We start from the raw sequence: 13,076 nt of genomic DNA, 5'->3' as shown, positions 1-13,076 counted from the left end.
ATTTTTTTTATGGTATCACTATGGCATAGAAAAAAATGGTGGAAAAATAACTCAACAGTAAAAAATAAAAAATAAAATTAAACTTTAAAAATGAAACAAAAAATAAAAGGATAAAGAATGCATTTAAGAGAAACTTCTAAACTATACAGTGTGGGTAGGTTTGCAGTAATCTCTAGCTGCAGAGTGACAGTGACTAATGACGGAAAGATAGTTTCTTTAGCGCGGTAGTTAACTTTTGTTTATTTGAAAATTGAAAAAAATAAAAAATAAAATAAAAAATAAAAAGCTGAAAATGTCGAATGGACTGCAACTAACAAACTAAGAAGGAGACGCCATAACTCTCTTCACATTTTCAAAATCAACGCATTTCAACCACAAACATTCGCATTCTCTTTCTCTTTCTCTCTTTTTTCATTCTCACTTTCCAACTGCATTTTTCTTCACCTCAACAGGTTTTCAATTCTCAATCCGTTTCATCTTCTCGCATTGCTCTGGTTTTCGATTTCAGATCGCATTTCAAAGGTGAAGCAACGTTTCACATGCAATTCTCGTATATTTTTCCTTTTTTTTTATATATAATTTGTATCGTTTCTAATTTTCAGATTCTAAGTTCGAGCACGGAATCGTGCACCCGAACTTCCTGAATTACTCTTTACATAAAGGTTATATTATCATTGATTAATTATTGATCATTGATTATAAATGATAGCTTAAATTTGATCTAGATTTTTGTATTAGATGAGAAAATGCCATAATTTCCTTGTGTTTGATCGATAGTAATAGATTGATATTTATTACTACTAGCTGAAGTTCGGATTTGAATTCGTGAATCGGGACCTTCGGTTTTGATTTTAACGGTTTCGTTCTGAACACGGAAAATTTTGCTATAATGATAACGAACTTAGCGATTTTGACTTGCTTTTTGGATTTATTCTTACGGTGTGATATTTATTTTCATTTTATGATTCATGTACTATTTTTGGAATTTCGTTCAGGATTTGTTTGGATTATGTTTGACTTGCTAAATTTAGTAGAACGGAAATTACTCTAAAAATAATAAAAGATACACCTATTCTTTATCGTAGTATTATTACATCCGTTCAGTTTTTTCCCCTTTTGGTAATCCGAATACAGTTTTATTTCTGAATTTCTCAGCGCAGAAAATTTGTTAAGAATCTTGTTTAAAAAATTGAATCCCCAGATTTTCTCACCGTGTTGGTAATTTTTTTTGTACAGATTTATAATTTAAATTATGCTTCATGTGAGGGAGAATTTGACAGCGTGTTTTCTTGTCTTGGGAACTATCCCAGAAAACTCCAAAAAAAATTGCATTTTGTCATCAAAGTTATATTAAAAGAGTTTGTGATGTTGGTCAATTTCTATTTGTTTCCTTCTTTGAATAAAAAATTGCATGAATGTGATCACTCTTTTGTTTTATTTGTTTGTTTATGGGGAGTTAACCTTGGATGATCTTGTTGCTGCAGATAATGATTGGAGCTTGAAAGTTGCGGTGGCCCGTGGGTTCCACACCATTCCATGTCCTTACAAAATAATAGTACAAGCTTTGTGATACAGCTTGAAATGTAATAAAATAATTGAATGCTGAATTGGTGTAGTTGGAACTGAAGGTTTTGAGAAAAGGGGAGGGGAGAAGGAAGTGAGAAAAATGAGTTCCAGTTCAGGGGAGGAAGCAACCCAAGGCTCTACAGGAAATGAGGAGAGAATTCTTGTTTCTGTTCGTGTGCGACCACTGAATGATAAGGAGATTGCAAAATATGATCTGTCTGAATGGGAATGCATTAATGATACTACCATCATGTACAGAAGCAACCTTTCAGCTTCTGAAAGGTCTCTGTATCCGACAACCTATACATTTGGTATGAAGAGACTTATCTTACAAATCTATAAATAGATTTATTTACTTGGTGTTTGCATGAAAGCTTGTGATAGATCCGAAATTCCAAATTCTGATGGCTTTTGACTTAAAATCATCAATTTTTTTATTTGTTATTAAGTTCATGAAAAACACGCACTTTATTTGATTTATTTACAAGTTACATTGCTGCCTGAGTCGTGTATACTTTCATTTGTTTGAATGGTTTTTTATTTATAAGATTAGGCTAAACCGAATTCACTTGGAGAATACAGTTGCAAATTGGCAATCACCATAAATCATAATGAATGTTGATTACACAAGTTCCTGGAATGTTGTGAACTTCAGACATGGCTTTAGAATCTCGTCTGGTTCTTTGTTCGATCTTGCATGTTATGTAGTTAAGATTTTCTGCATTGAAGGAAATTGTGTAATGTTATAACCTTGATTAATGTTGTTTTGGTTAAGCAATTTTAACATGACCATATCTGGCTTGTATTTCATCAGATCTAAAAAATTTAAATACTCAATTTGCTTCCTTTTTTTATCCACCTTCATTTCTTTTCGCTGTAGACCGAGTTTTTAAGACTGATTGCCCCACAAGGCAGGTGTACGAAGAAGCATCTAAGGAGGTAGCTCTTTCTGTTCTCAATGGAATCAACTGTGAGTTTTTCTTTCTTCCCTTAAACTGGCTTTCCTCCATCATATGCATCCCTCCACGAGCTTCTACATTAACATCTTTCCCGGAGCTTATTGGGTGTTTGGTTATCTATTTGATCAGCTAGCATTTTTGCATATGGACAAACAAGCAGTGGAAAGACATACACCATGAGTGGTATAACTGAGTACGCTATAGCTGACATTTTTAATCACATAGAGAAGGTATATGAAACTGAACACATTGCTGCATCATCTTGTCATTTTGAAAACCTTGTTTTGATTAGATTTTCTTTTAGCACAAAGAAAGGGAATTTGTCTTGAAGTTTTCAGCAATGGAGATCTATAATGAATCTGTCAGGGACCTCCTTAGTACCGACACCACACCTCTCAGACTTCTTGATGATCCAGAGGTAAAAAATATCTTTACCAATTTTCCAAAAATGGTAATGTATACAAAAATTTGCTGACACTTAGTCTTTTAAACAGAAAGGCACAGTTGTTGAGAAGCTCACCGAGGAAACTTTGCGTGACTGGAACCATTTTACCGAACTTATTTCTTTCTGTGAAAGTAAGGACTATAGATAGTTATGATTATTCTTGCTTCAACAGAGTTTTTCATACTGTCTTCTTTATATGTTTTCCTTGTTTTTTCTTCTTCACAATCATTTTTCCAGCTAGACCTGACTGCATATACTTATCCAACAATTTTTTCAGCACAACGTCAGATAGGAGAGACATCTTTGAATGAAGCCAGCTCCAGATCACATCAAATTCTAAGACTGGTATGTGGGTTCCTATGTTTGTTGAAGGGAAGTAAAATCTTCCATTACCTCATTTCTTACATTGCCTAAATAACGTTGGTTTTCAGACTATTGAAAGTTCTGCAAGTGAATTTCTGGGAAATGACAAATTGAGCTCTCTTTCTGCTTCTGTGGTATGCCTGATTCACACGTATTAAAGGAAAATAACGAGAATCATTTTATTACGTTTAAGTACCGCAATTGGAAATCAAAAAGATAATATTAACTTTCCTGGATACAGAATTTTGTTGATCTTGCTGGAAGTGAGCGAGCATCACAAACAAATTCAGCTGGTGCGAGGTTGAAGGAGGGATGTCACATAAACCGTAGTTTACTGACTCTAGGAACTGTCATCCGCAAACTCAGGTTAGCTGAAATGGTTGTACTTCAACATGTCTTTACTCACACAAATGTATACTGTCTCCATATTATTTTAGTCTTAATCAGAACTTTAACCTACATGCAATTGTCCTTTGGGGGAGTTTGAAAGAGCACAGGCACATTTTTTTATATTTAATTACCGTGTTGCAAGATTGTTCTCTGCTTTTATCACAGAAGATTATAGGCAGCAAGTATCGAGTATTGACGAGCAACGGAAGAAACACTATGATTTACCATAAATGCCCCAAACTCCCTTTTACCATGAATTTACATTCTTAGAATCTTATTGCGCATTCATACTTAGCCAACAGATGCCGTTACTAGTGACTCAATTAATTTCAAATAAAAATCAGATGAAACTCTTTCAGACTATCATAAATTTATTAAATCTGTTGTTTGATATATTAACAACGTTATATAATACTCTTTGATTACAGCAAGGGGCGAAATGGACACATCCCTTTCAGAGATTCAAAACTAACCCGCATACTGCAGTCCTCAATAGGAGGCAATGCTAGAACAGCAATCATATGTACCATGAGTCCTGCGCGGAGCTATGTTGAACAAACCAGAAACACCCTCTTATTTGCATGTTGTGCTAAAGAAGTGTCAACTAATGCAAAAGTCAATGTAGTGATGTCTGATAAACTGTTGGTCAAGCAATTGCAAAGAGAGTTGTCTAGGCTGGAAGGAGAGTTGAGAAATTCAAGCTCAACCCGCCGTAAACCTGATTCTGCAGAGTTGCTGAAGGAAAAAGACCTCCAAATTGAGATGGTAATATCAAGATTTCTGAAACAGATTCATTACTTTTTATGCAGTACAATTTTTACACTTCTATGATAGTTAATCCAATTTCTAATTTATATATCATCCACAATATTATCATTTCATAGTATTAGTTATATGCTTGTTCTTGAAAAGTTGTAAGGTAGTAGGTGTTCTCACGGTTGTTTCAACTATTTGTTACTGTTCATTCACTCTCTGCACTGACTTTAAATTATTTCAAAGTTGTCAAAATCTATGAGACACCTTGTTGTAATGCCCTGCCTGAAAATATTCAGTTAACCAATTTCAGTTTGACATTTAAATAGAGGAAAAAGAACATTTTTAGGAGACAAGTGTTCTTTTTATTATGTACATTTTTGTGAAATGAGCACATGCGTTTTGTTTAACAAGGAATGAGACTAATTTACTTACTTTTGGGAACTGTTTTTTTAACCTCTAAGTATGGACTACTATCTGTGCTCGCAGTTAAAGAAAGAGATAATGGATCTGGCTATGCAGCGGGACCTTGCTCACTCTCAAATTACGGACATGCTTAAAGTGGTTGGAGACGATATGTCCTCAAGTGATATGGTTAGTGTATTTGTGTACTCTAAAGCATTGAAGTTAACCTTCCTTTACAATTTCATTTATGTTCAAACCAATTTTCAGGAAAGTTTGGGTCCTCAGTATCCCAAACTACGTGTGCGATGCTCAATGGACTTTGATAATCAAATAGAGGAACCAAATTTATTAGGTTTTGACACCTTGCAGACTGTTAGATCTTTTGATGCTTCTCAATATTCAGATGGACATAGTGTAAGCTCCGAAGAGAGCTATTTCCAGCTCCCTGATTTGGAAAAGAATCTTCCCATCAGGATATTTTCTCAAGCGCTGTCAGTTGTAAGTCAGGAAGATGAAACAAATGATTCGGATAAGAAGATAGTTCAAGAACAGCCCAATGATAAATTAGGAGACAGTTATATGAAAGTTAGGTGCATTGAGTCAGAAGATCCAATGACAAACACAGATACACTTTCAAATCCAGCAAGTTTGAGTCCAAATAGAGACACAGACTCAAATGCATCATCTCCGGGGGAAACTACCGTTGTCTCAGGATTGACGGAAGTTGATAACATAGACAAAGAAAATCAAGACTTGTGCTCATCTCCGGGGGAAACTACGGTTGTCTCAGGATTGACGGAAGTTGATAACATAGACAAAGAAAATCAAGACTTGTGCTCATCTCCGGGGGAAAATATGGCTATCTCAGGATTGACAGAAGTTGTTAATATCGACAAAGAAAATCAAGACTCGTGTTCATTTGGGTTAAAGGAAAGAAAAGAATTGAGTCGCTTTCACCAAGCTTCTTTTCTTCCGTCTTCAGAGAAAATAAGTCCATCGATGGTAGGAAATAGTGTATCCAGTTCTAGAATCTTGAAATTGACCAGAAGCAGAAGCTGTGCAGCAAGTCTCATGAAGGATTCATCTTCCGATTGGTTTGACCAGGAAGAAATAATCCAGAACACCCCTCCAATAGGGATCCATAAAGACCAGATTAGAAGACCAGAGGGATATGATAGGAGGACCTATACACTAAACTATAATCCCAATGCTGATAGGTTATCCTGGTCTGGTTTTGGGAATTGTGTGAGATGTTCTACAGTTGACATGCAGAGCGTGAAACCATCATTTGATATGGAAATTGATGATGGTGATTTATCCCCGGTAAGAAGGGAAAAGAAAGAATGTGAAAGTTCAAAACCACCACCTTACCGTAAGGTATGCTTCAATAATTCACCTTCCTTTATTTGTTTATGTGTCTTTCTTATTGATCTTACTTTGTTACCAAAACCAATGTTATAATATTGAAAACTTTCAGCCAGTGATTCTTTAAGTTGTTTTGCATGGCAGGTTTCGGGGACTGGAGTTGAGTCCACTGTTTCTGCCAAAAAGTTCAAAGATGCTGGGTCGAACACATTACAATCTAATGAAGAAAAACATTTCGAATGGTCTTCAGAATTTAGGCGGCTGCAGAAAGAGATTATTGAACGCTGGCATTCTTGTAATGTTTCATTGGTCCACAGGACTTACTTTTTCCTTCTATTCAAAGGGGACTCTTCAGATTCTATCTATATGGAGGTAGAGCTGAGAAGGCTATCCTATCTCAAAGAGAATCAAATTTTGGAAGATGGACGAACCCTTACCCCTGAATCAAGGTAATAATATTTCATGCATTGTGTTTAATTAAAATTTAAAAGTTGTTTTTGAATTTTTACTTTAACTAAAGTTTACATTGTGTAATAACAAACTTATAATGTCATGTCATGTCATGTGTTTCCTTTGCAAGCAGCAAGAGATATCTTCGACGAGAGAGACAAATGTTGAGCAGACAAATGGAGAGGAAGTTGTCAAAATCTGAAAGAGAGAAAATGTATTTCAAGTGGGGGATTAGTATAAGTTCAAAGCATAGGAGGTTGCAATTGGCTCATCGCCTTTGGTCAGAAACAGATATAGACCATGTTAGAGAGAGTGCCACCATTGTTGCAAAGCTGGTTGGTACAGTTGAGCCAGATCAGGCTTTCAAGGAGATGTTTGGCCTCAACTTTGCACCAAGGCGCACAAGAAAGAAAACTTTTGGTTGGACGTCCAGTGTGAAGCATATTTTGTGAGGGAGATGTTGGAACAAAATCACTTTATAGGAAGTTTGATTGGGCCATGTACAAATTTTCCCTGGCTTCATTAAACATAAGAAAGATATTATATTACCCATTCTATTAACAATATGATCTCTATGTTTCTGAATTCAATGCATATAAATATTACTCGGAATTCAAATATAAATAAAAGATAGTTGTATTTGATGGACTAAAATGTGAGCAAAATTCAACCCAACTTCACCGTATTTAACCTTATTATTCTTCATATGTCTTAAGTTTCCGTGAAAAAGTAATCAAAAGAAAATATAATAATTAAAAAAATTAATTTCTTATTACATCACATGCTTGCCCCTCTAAATCCGTCCATGTGCCTACCAATCTTCTTTTAGAAATTCTTACACATAAATTAAACATCTATTAAACTTTATAGAAAGTTATCAAAATATAAATCGAAAAGACTTATATGTTGTGAGTGGTGTTAGGTTTGGACTCCTTTTTATGTGGAGAAAGTCTTAAATATGATTAGAATTTGTCTCACTTATTTAAGTGGAGATGATCAATTTAGGATTGAAAGAGATAGAGAGAAAATAAGGATTCAAAAGAGAGAAAAAATGACAGAGACTCATTCTCATTTTTCTACAATCAATCTCACTAAATCAACGATCTCCGATTCTTTAACCATCAGATCGAGCTCAAATTTAGAGGACATGTTCGTAATACATATATCTAACTTTTGACCGTTTAAAATTTCAAAATAATGTCTGAGGTTAGAGTTATCTACTTCGCACTGAATCTGTAAATTTGGTGATTTTTCAGTTTTTTTATTCTTATTTGTAAGTTAATTTGTTTTGTGATTTGTGGTTGTTAGCAATAGTTTGTGAAACACTTTAAGACTCTCTTGTATCCTTAATTGATTAGATTGTAGTTATTTCTTTGGTTTGGACGACTCGTGGTTTTTACTCTCATATTTAGGGATTTTCACATTAAAAATATTGATGTTCTTTTGTGTCTTTATTTGTTCGATTTGTCGTCTTATATCTGTTGTTGATCCTCAAAGTTCCTACAAGTCTGGAGAACTTTATATCCGTTGGGTATTGGTCTGTTATTCTATCTTAATTTTTCGTTAGAGTGGTATCAGAGCTCTTGTTAAGAGTTATTTTACTTGTTTGAATGATGTAGTCAAATATAAAGATGAAGATGATATTGTTGAATGGTTCTAATTACCATTTATGAAAGAGAAAGATGAAATACTTACTATTTGTGAAGAAATTGCATTTACCGATTTTTAGTTTCGCAAAGCCGGATTTTGTGTTTGATGAAGCATGAGAGTTTGAACATCAAGAAGTACGTGATTTTATTCGACAATATGTAGAAGATAATATTTATAATCATATTGCTAATGAGACACATGCGAAAAATTTGTGCGATAAGATATAGTCATTGTATGCCTCTAAATCAAGGAATAATAAATTGTTCTTGTTGAATAACTTCATAAGTTTGAAGTATAAGGAGTGGACTTCTATTTCATATCACTTGAGTGAATTTCAAGGGCTCCTTGATCAGATGTCAGGAATGAGTATCAAATTTGATGATGAACTTTTGGGACTATTCTATTGCTATCTTTACTAGAGTCTTGGGAGACGTTTCGGATTTCTATCACAAATTCTTATCTAAGAGGTGTTTTTTCCTTGGAAACAGATAAGGATGGTATTCTTAATGAGGAGATGAGAAGGAATGCACAAGGTTCTTTATCTCAATCTGAGGTACTTGTCACTGAAAATAGAGGGAGAAGTCATAAAAAGGAATCAAAGGATGGCAGAGAGAATAACATAAGCAAGTCCAAGTCGCGATACAAGAATCTAGAGTGTCATTATTGTCACAAAACAGGACACATACAGAAGTATTGCTATCAGTGGAGAAGAGATAACAAAGGCAAGAAGGGTAAGTCTAAACAAAGAGACCATGAAGATCACGATGATGATTGTGTTACTACTACTAGTGATTATATTGTTATTCTCCGTGATCATGAGTCTTTTAATCTTATATTAGACGAGAGCATGTGGATAATTGACAATGGTGCTACATTACATGTTACACCAAGGAAGGATTTCTTCACATATTATACTTCTGGTGATTTTGGAGTATTGAAGATGGGTAATGATTGTGTATCTAAGATAATTGATATTGGTGATGTTTGCTTGAAACCCAACATGGGAATGCAATTGTTGCTTAGAGGTATCAAACATGCTCCAGATGTCCGCTTTAATTTGATCTTTGTGCATATGCTAGATGATTATGGTTATGATAATCATTTTGATTCTGGAAATTGGAAACTCAACAAAGGTAATTTGGTTGTGGCTAGAGGGGAAAAGATTTTTAAACTTTATTAGACAAAAGTTTTGGTTGCTAGGGACAATGTGAATGCTATCAACATGGAAGCATCTTTGTGGCCCCGAAGAATTAGTCATATTAGTGAAAAGGGGTTGAATGTTTTGGCTAAAAGGACGTTCTTCCTGGATTAAAGAATGTAGATTTGGAGAAGTGTTCTCATTACATGGATGGTAAACAGACTAGAGTATCTTTCAAGAGACATCCTCTCTCAAGGAAGTCAAAGTTGCTTCAATTGGTACATTCTGATGTTTGTGGTCCATTAAAGGTAAAATTATTTAGTGGTGCATTTTATTTTGTTACCTTTATTGATGATGGCTCCAGGAAACTATGGGTTTACGCCTTTAAAACAAAAGACCAAGTGTTGAAAATTTTCAAAGAATTCCATGCTTTGGTTGAGAGGCAGACATGCGAGAAACTGAAATATGTTCGTTCAAACAATGATGGAGAGTATTGTGGATCATTTGATTCCTATTGAAAGAAGCATGGTATTGCACATGAAAAGACTCCTCATAAAACTCATCAATTGAATGGTTTAGCAGAGAGGATGAATTGAACATTATTTGAGAGAGTAAGTTGTATGCTCGTTGAAGCTAAGTTGCTTAATCATTATTGGGGCGAGGTACTTTACTCGGCAGTGCATGTTCTTAATCTCACTCCTACTGTTGATTTGAATAGTGAAGCTCCAAACAAAAATTGGTTTGGAAAGAATGTCAAGTATGATCATTTGAGAATCTTTGGTTGTAAGGCTTTTGTGCATATTTTAAAGGATGAAAGATCCAAGTTGGATGCAAAGTCAAAATAATGTATCTTCATTGGCTATAGGAAATATGAGTTTGGTTACATGTTGTATGATCATGTAAGGAGGAAGAAACTTATTCGAAGTCGCAATGTGGTGTTTATGGAAGACCAAACTATTGAAGACATTGATAAGGTAGAGAAGGCTACACCTAACAAGATATCAGTTTGTCTAATATTGATCCAGTTCGATTACCTATTCAGAATCTGGATGTTATTTGTGATGATGATCATAATGGTAAGCCATATGATTATGTTTATGATTAATAACTTGGAGATAAGGTAAATATTCTAACTAATGATAATGAAGGGGAGAGCGATATATCACAAGATGAAAATCTTGGTAAAGCTCCAGAATCATCTCAAGTTCAACTTAGGAGGTCTAACAGGAAGAGATAACCTTCTACAAGGTATAATTCTGATGAGTATGTGACCTTGACTGATGAGGGTGAACCTGAGTGTTTTCAAAAGGCCATGGAAAGTGATGAAAATAAAAAGTGGACAGATGCAATGCATGTTGAGATGAAACCATTGCATGATTATCACACTTATGATTTAGTAGAATACTTAGAAAATCCAACAACATCTGCTGAACGAAAATTCAGTTATCGCGCTTTAAGTTATATTATTATGTAGAACGGATTATTTTAAAAAACGCCTGAAGGAGTCTTACTCAAATGCCTTAGCGAATCTGAGGCATATTTAGCTCTCTCTAGTGTCCATAATGGGGCATGTGGGGCACATCAGGTAGGCCACAAGATGAAATGGTTGTTGTTTTGACAAGGGATGTATTGGCCTACCATGCTTAAGGATTGTATTAAATTCGCTAAAGGGTTCCAAGAGTGCCAGACACATGCAGACATACAACATGTCCCTGCAAATGAACTACACTCCATTGTGAAGCCTTGGCCCTTTAGAGGTTGGGCGTTGGATCTAGTTGGAGAAATTCGACCAATATCATCTAAGAGTCAAAGATATATTCTAGTGGGTATAGATTATTTCACTAAGTGGGTTGAGGTTATACCTCCGGTGAATGTTGATCAAGAAGAAATGATCGAATTCATCCAAAGGAACATAATTTATAGGTTTGGAATCCCAGAAACTATTACAACTGATTAAGGATCAGTTTTCACTGGTCGAAAGATTCAGAAGTTTGCTAAAGAAATGGAGTTCAAGCTATTGACATCCACACCTTATTATGCTCAGGAAAATGGTCAAGTCGAAGCAGCAAATAAGGTAGTTATTGGTTTGATTAAGAAACATGTGGGTAAAAAGCCAAGGAATTGGCATAAGACATTAGACCAGATTTTATGGGCATGTTGAACCTCCCCTAAAGAGGCTACAAATACTACGCCGTTTCGACTGACATATGGTCACGATGCAGTATTACCAGTCGGAATCTATCTTCAATCAACTAGATTCCATAGGAAAAATGAGATTCCATCTGAATCCTATTGGAGCATGATGTTGGACAAGTTAATTGACTTAGATGAAGAAATGTTAAAAGCCTTAGTTATTAAAGAGGCGGAAAAAGAGAGTAGAGAAATCATACAATAAAAGGTTAAACTTAAAACATTTTCGCAGAAGACTTAGTTTGGAAAGTAATCCTACCCATGGATCGAAATGATAGAGCATTGGGTAAATGGTCCCCTAAGTGGGAAGACCCTTTTCAAATTATCCAAGTCTTTTCTAATGACGCATATGAGATCGAAGAATTAAATGAAGAACGAAGAGTCCTAGGGGTAAACGGGAAATATTTGAACAAATATAGGTCGGTGCTTCAGGAAGTAAAAATAATGACAAAATAATTCATACACAACAATCGAATCCAAAATGGAAAGTCGAATAGATAATTCCAATATGGATAAGTCATCACACAAATTCCACGAAGGGCTTAAAGTCATTACATGAAAAACCAAAATCCTTCAAAGTCAAAAGTTCAACAATAACAACTAAACTAAACGGGAAGAGAAGCCTTCATCTTGTGGTACTTTAACTTTTGAAGTCTCAAGCATCATTCATAAACAGATTTATTTGAATTGAGGCTATCAATTTCCCTTCCCAGTTTCTGAGCCCTTTCGACGTGATGCATGCCAACTTGGATTTCCTTGGCCAGTTCGTCTTGATCAAGCTTTTAGAGTTCATCCTTGCGCTCCTTGGCCTTGGTAGTCTTGGCTTGCAATTCCTTTATCTGTTGTTCCCAAGCTTCGATATTTTTGTCAAAGGTTTCAACCTCTTCTTGGTTCTGCTCAGAGCCCTTCTCCAATTCTGCAACTTTTGCAATATATTCAGTGGCGGCATCCCATTCGGCTGCTTGGGTCTCTGATTTGTTTTGGATTCCGTTCGAATCCTCCCTTATACGATTAAGTTCCGTAACAACTTGATCAATCAGCAACCCTAGATCCATGATGACATCTACAACTTTTGGGGAAGCATTCAAGATGTCAACTTGTTTCAAGAGATCTTTGATCCCAAAGCAAGCAAAAGTTTCATTCTCCTAGAGTTGGAGCAGATCAATGTCGAAGGCTTTTTCTTTGATTTTGAGGAGCAATTCGTCACCATATTTTCTTGTAGATTGGCCACCTGACACTGTTGAAGTACTATGACCTTTCTCAGTTGAGCTAGCCCATGATCTCCTAGGAGTTAGAAGCATGATGGTTGCAATAAATATTCTCGCATGGTTTTGAGAAGACGTTTGAGAGAAGGTGTCATGATGATCATGACGTGATAACAGATGGAAAGTCTGTGGCGTCG

General features: G+C 35.4%; 1 protein-coding gene across 2 annotated transcripts; it reads left to right on the top strand.

The window, feature by feature from the left end:
* Nucleotides 1-309: 309 nt before the first annotated feature.
* Nucleotides 310-7,326, top strand: LOC127074648 (kinesin-like protein KIN-7E). 2 transcript variants are annotated; one of them, XM_051015986.1, is made up of 15 exons: nt 310-522; nt 603-662; nt 1,485-1,877; nt 2,447-2,536; nt 2,655-2,755; nt 2,830-2,943; nt 3,020-3,101; nt 3,248-3,315; nt 3,402-3,467; nt 3,575-3,699; nt 4,152-4,488; nt 4,966-5,070; nt 5,149-6,258; nt 6,391-6,695; nt 6,830-7,326. In XM_051015986.1, the coding sequence occupies exons 3-15, from the start codon at nt 1,667-1,669 to the stop codon at nt 7,146-7,148; spliced, it is 3,033 nt and encodes a 1,010-aa protein (XP_050871943.1). In that variant the 5' UTR covers nt 310-522; nt 603-662; nt 1,485-1,666; the 3' UTR covers nt 7,149-7,326. The 2 variants fall into 2 exon arrangements, with proteins under 2 accessions (XP_050871943.1, XP_050871944.1); XM_051015987.1 differs by lacking the exons at nt 310-522; nt 603-662; nt 1,485-1,877; nt 2,447-2,536 and having other exon boundaries at nt 2,837-2,943.
* Nucleotides 7,327-13,076: the final 5,750 nt, after the last annotated feature.

This window comes from Lathyrus oleraceus, chromosome 4 (assembly GCF_024323335.1).
Source record: "Lathyrus oleraceus cultivar Zhongwan6 chromosome 4, CAAS_Psat_ZW6_1.0, whole genome shotgun sequence".
Classification (NCBI taxonomy): Eukaryota; Viridiplantae; Streptophyta; class Magnoliopsida; order Fabales; family Fabaceae; genus Lathyrus; species Lathyrus oleraceus.
Note: the sequence above shows the minus strand (reverse complement) of the source record. Positions and strands in the feature narration are given on the sequence as shown.